This window comes from Zerene cesonia, chromosome 19, assembly GCF_012273895.1.
Source record: "Zerene cesonia ecotype Mississippi chromosome 19, Zerene_cesonia_1.1, whole genome shotgun sequence".
Classification (NCBI taxonomy): domain Eukaryota; kingdom Metazoa; phylum Arthropoda; class Insecta; order Lepidoptera; family Pieridae; genus Zerene; species Zerene cesonia.
This window is the reverse complement of record NC_052120.1, coordinates 4,909,937-4,914,437: the sequence shown is the minus strand read 5'-3', so window position 1 is coordinate 4,914,437 and position 4,501 is coordinate 4,909,937. Positions and strand designations below refer to the sequence as shown.

Here is a 4,501-nt window from a genome sequence, read left to right as displayed (position 1 = left end):
GAAGTTCTCTAGAGAGCAAGAATTAATCATAGTTACCGAAATCTTCACGAGCAATTAATTCTTTGTTACAAGGTTGTTATCAGATCTTTGATTACAATAAAATACCTATAATTAATTGTATTGTAATAGACAGTATTCTTTTGCAAACTTTTATATATTACTAGCTGCGCCCCGCGGTTTCACCCGCGTAAGTCCGCATCCCGTAGGAATATCGGGATAAAAAATAGATGTTGGCCGATTCTCAGACCTACCCAATATGCTTACCAAATTTCAGAGGAATCGGTCAAGCCGTTTCGGAGGAGTATGGCAACGAAAACTGTGACACGAGAATTTTATATATATAGACTTCTTTTATGTCCACAGAGATGTAACACTATTATGTTATATAGGTATTAGGTATCCTTCGTATAAATTTATTACTTCTTGATTTATAGATATTGAGATTCATTAGTCCGCAATTAATAATTCATCAATGATACCGTGATTAAGAATTATTTAGCGATCTTGAGATACAGAACAACCGACTACCTTTGAAGGAGTTACAGTCAAAGGTAATGATAAAAAATAATGATAACAAACGACGCTCGTATAACATTGTAATATTAAAAGTAGGAAAATAATTGTTGAAAATGAGAATAATCAATTTTCTAACGATGAACGAAGCTTTGATGTATTTTGTAGGTAGTATGATAATATGCTATTACTTTTAACCCACGATTCGATTAATAATATATTCTTTCCTTTTTTCAGATACTGAAAATCATCTTTTTCAAAGATTGTTTGCTGAGAATTTGAGGTAAGACATCTAAAAATTACCTTAACATTTATATTTCAGAAAATTAATTATACAACACATATTTCAAATAAAAAACTAGGTTACACTATAACATGTACGTTATGGTGAGGCATTTGATGTGTACAGTTCAAAATAATTTCCTATCATGATTTTTAAATCCAATCAAATTCATATTCTTTGTGTTAATGGGTTGTTATTTTTATTGATGTGCTGAATTTCCGAGTATAATAGTTTAATGGATATATTATACAGAAATCCATTATTCATACATTTAATAATGGATTTCTATCGTTAACAGAGTTTGAAGTATATAGAATAATATATTAAGATTTTCTTTCCTAAGGATCGTGGCGGACCAGGGGATGACGCTCGGCGGTGAAGACGAAAAGCGTGGCGCGGGCTGAACTGGCGCGGGGGATGTGGGTATTGGTGATGCTTGCTTTGGCGGCAGCCGTCACCGCTGAATGTCCGCGTCATTGCGAATGCAAGTGGCGCAGCGGCAAAGAATCGGCACTATGCGCCAGAGCTGGCCTAAATGCAGTCCCCCCGCGCCTAGATCCCACCACCCAGCTTTTAGATTTAGCCGAAAATCGACTGACCACTCTTCGTGACGATGCATTTGCCTCCGCTGGTCTTCTTAATCTTCAACGTCTCTATCTCCCTGCGTGTAACCTACGAAGTATACGACAGTACGCCTTTCGTGCTCTTGTGAATCTCGTGGAGTTGGATCTCTCGCGTAATCGTCTTGAATCTATACCTTCGCATGCATTTGATTCCATTCAGGAACTACGAGAACTTCGATTGAATGGAAATCCTATAACAAAAATTAAAGACGACGCCTTTGCACCATTACCGCATTTAGTAAGGCTAAGTCTTAGTTCCTGTAAGATATCTGAAATAGACCCTAGGGGTTTCATTGGTTTAGAAGCTTCGTTGGAATACTTGGAGCTTAGTAAAAATAAACTACAAGTGCTTCATGTTACAGTTTTGGCACCATTGAGGTCATTAAAGGGTTTAGAGCTAGCTAACAATCCGTGGGATTGTAATTGTGCTTTAAGACCATTAAGAGATTGGATGATAAGAAAAAATGTTCCTGCAACTATCGTTCCAGACTGTGCTTTGCCTCCACGACTATTGCATCATTCGTGGGATCGATTAGATCTGGAGGATTTTGCCTGTCTTCCTGAAGTAACCACATCCTCTAGTAACATCAAAGGTACTGAAGGGGAAGAAGTGTCATTAGTTTGTAAAGTATCTGGCATACCAGCTCCAAGAGTGCGGTGGTTACGCTCTGGACGCTTGTTGGCAAACAGTACAAATGCTAATTCAGGAAGGGCTTTTTTATTGCGAAGTGAAGGGCAAAGTAGTAGTTTGGTTATAAAATCATCAGAAATTCAAGATTCGGGCCTTTATACTTGCAATGCAGAAAATCGCGCTGGAAAAGTAGAAGTCATTCTGAATCTAACAATTGAAAGGAAATTGCCCACAAAAGGATTTGGTGGAAGAGCCTTAATGGCAGGAATGGCTGTGTCTGCAGTACTAGTATTAAGTTCATGTTTAATAGGTCTCTGTATATATGAAACCCGTAAAAAAAGACAGATAGATAGATGGAATGAACAAATGGTAACTTCTAATCATAATGAAAGTAGTTATGAGAAAATAGAAGCTAATATTAAAAGTAATGTTGAAGTTCCCCGAGCTACACCTTCTGAGAATAGAAAAAGGGGTGACTATCGCAATGTACCATCTCATGATCCGGAAGAAGAATACGATTCATTTCGAAAAGGAGATGGGCGTAATGAAAGAGAAGTAACTGAACAATCTTTAGACCAATCATGGCGCAAAAATGAAATGGATGTTTCCACATCGAGGTCCGCTGAAATGGTACAAGATCTACATATTCCACGATTAAGTGAATATGCAGCGAGGTAATTTTGTTAGATGCCTTTTTTAAATTAAAATAACAGATTAATATGAAAAGCAAAAATTGTTTAACCGGCACCATTGCTCCTGATGACTCAGGAACGTACTCAATATTTTATTTTTATTTTCCCAGTACAACCGGTTGGTCAAAATATAAATAAATTACTAAAACTTACATTTCTCTTTTTTGTGAAATTCAAGCTATTACTTCTAATAAATGATAAACTTAAAATAATATAAATACCTATGCTGAAAATCGTAGGAATTATAACACTTTTTCTTTATTTTACAGATTACAGAAGAATGTAGAGTCGATACAAAATTCCAAATCGACAGGCCTTTTAAGTGGCCGCATAGAGATGTTATCAGAAAATAGTCGATTTAATAACAACGCTCGATCTTGTCCTCAAACCCGGATACGTGAACGTCTCGATAATGATCTATCTGGAAGCGACAGTGAGAAAAACTATCCCGATCTTATTGAAATGAGTGCTTTAGGTACAAGTTCATATTTCAGAAGTGATTCAAAACAAGACCCCTATTATTTTTATACAATCCCAAGGAGAAAAGATGGTGATAGCCGAAGCCCTCTTTTAAGTAGCCGTCGAAATAGTTCCGGTGGAGATTCTATTACGTACCTTGATAGAGCCTATGAAAAAAGTCGACAGAAGACATCTGGAAGGAGATCAAATAGTTTTTTAGATCTATCAGTAGGTGGCAGTCGTTCACGAAGAAATCCCAGTTTGCCAGCTTCTCCAAATAGAGAGAGAGAGCCATCATCTGTTCCGTCCGCTACTCCACTTCTTGATCTGTCAGGTCTTCGAGATTATACTCAAACAAGCCCGCCTTTTGAGGATTTTGACTTTCGAGCGTCTCAACTTGAAAGGTTTTTAGAAGAATACAGAAGTCTCAGAGAACAATTATCTAGAATGAAAGAAACTAGGGAAAATTTACAAAGAACAAGAGCTGTAGAACATGAAGAGCTAAGATCTATTCTTAAGGGAAAACCGAGTATTGCAGTTACTGAAACTTCTTCGTCTGTGGCCTTGGCTGACTCGGCGTCGCCTTTGGCACTCAGTCCACCCGAATATAAGCCCCAACAGTCTCGACCCGAGTGGTTAACGACGTTACTCTATCGTAATTAATGTACTGTAAATATACTGTAAATTGAACTGATCAATATAACATTGTTTTAAGTGAAGTGATAATAATAGTCATTCTTTTTAAAGTTGAAATAAATTTTGAAGTCGATTTTTGCGTTTCATTAAAATTCTGTTTTTTATTTTGATTGAGATATTATTATATTAAGAATCGCGTGCCAAGTATTTAAATTTATCAAAAGGCGTGAAATGTTTACAAAATAAAATGTGGACTACGAGGAAATGACTTTATTTCGTTCATTAAGCATGGAAAAGAGCAATGAAAATGAACGCTTAATAAGAGACGACTATAGATTTAGTACCCAATTAGTGTGACGGGGACTTTTGTTCTGCAGTCGGAATGCCACAAAGCAGGGAGGAATTTTATCGGCAATAACGATCTCTGCTTCACATTTTTATTTAAATAAGAAGAAACGCTTTCGTTCATTTTATTGACGAAGGTATCTAAGATCTTCTTCAATTTCCTTTTTTACATCACAAACAAATAGCTTGTTTTTATACACGTATTGGATAGATTTAAAATTTTTGAGTCAAGTTTACTGTGAATTACCAAGTCCACATATTTAATATTTTAATTAAAAGCACAGATTAAATATAAAGTGGTTTTATAAATATCATTAGT

General features: G+C 36.2%; 1 protein-coding gene across 1 annotated transcript in view; it reads left to right on the top strand.

The window, feature by feature from the left end:
- LOC119834562 overlaps positions 1–3,968 on the top strand; it is a 29,969-nt gene extending 26,001 nt beyond the window's left edge. The window contains exons 2-4 of the mRNA XM_038358958.1: positions 751–796; positions 1,140–2,724; positions 3,012–3,968. Coding sequence (XP_038214886.1) covers positions 1,214–2,724; positions 3,012–3,864 — 2,364 coding nt within the window. The 5' untranslated portion in view covers positions 751–796; positions 1,140–1,213 and the 3' untranslated portion in view covers positions 3,865–3,968. The remainder of the gene's footprint in view (positions 1–750; positions 797–1,139; positions 2,725–3,011) is intronic.
- Positions 3,969–4,501: the final 533 nt, after the last annotated feature.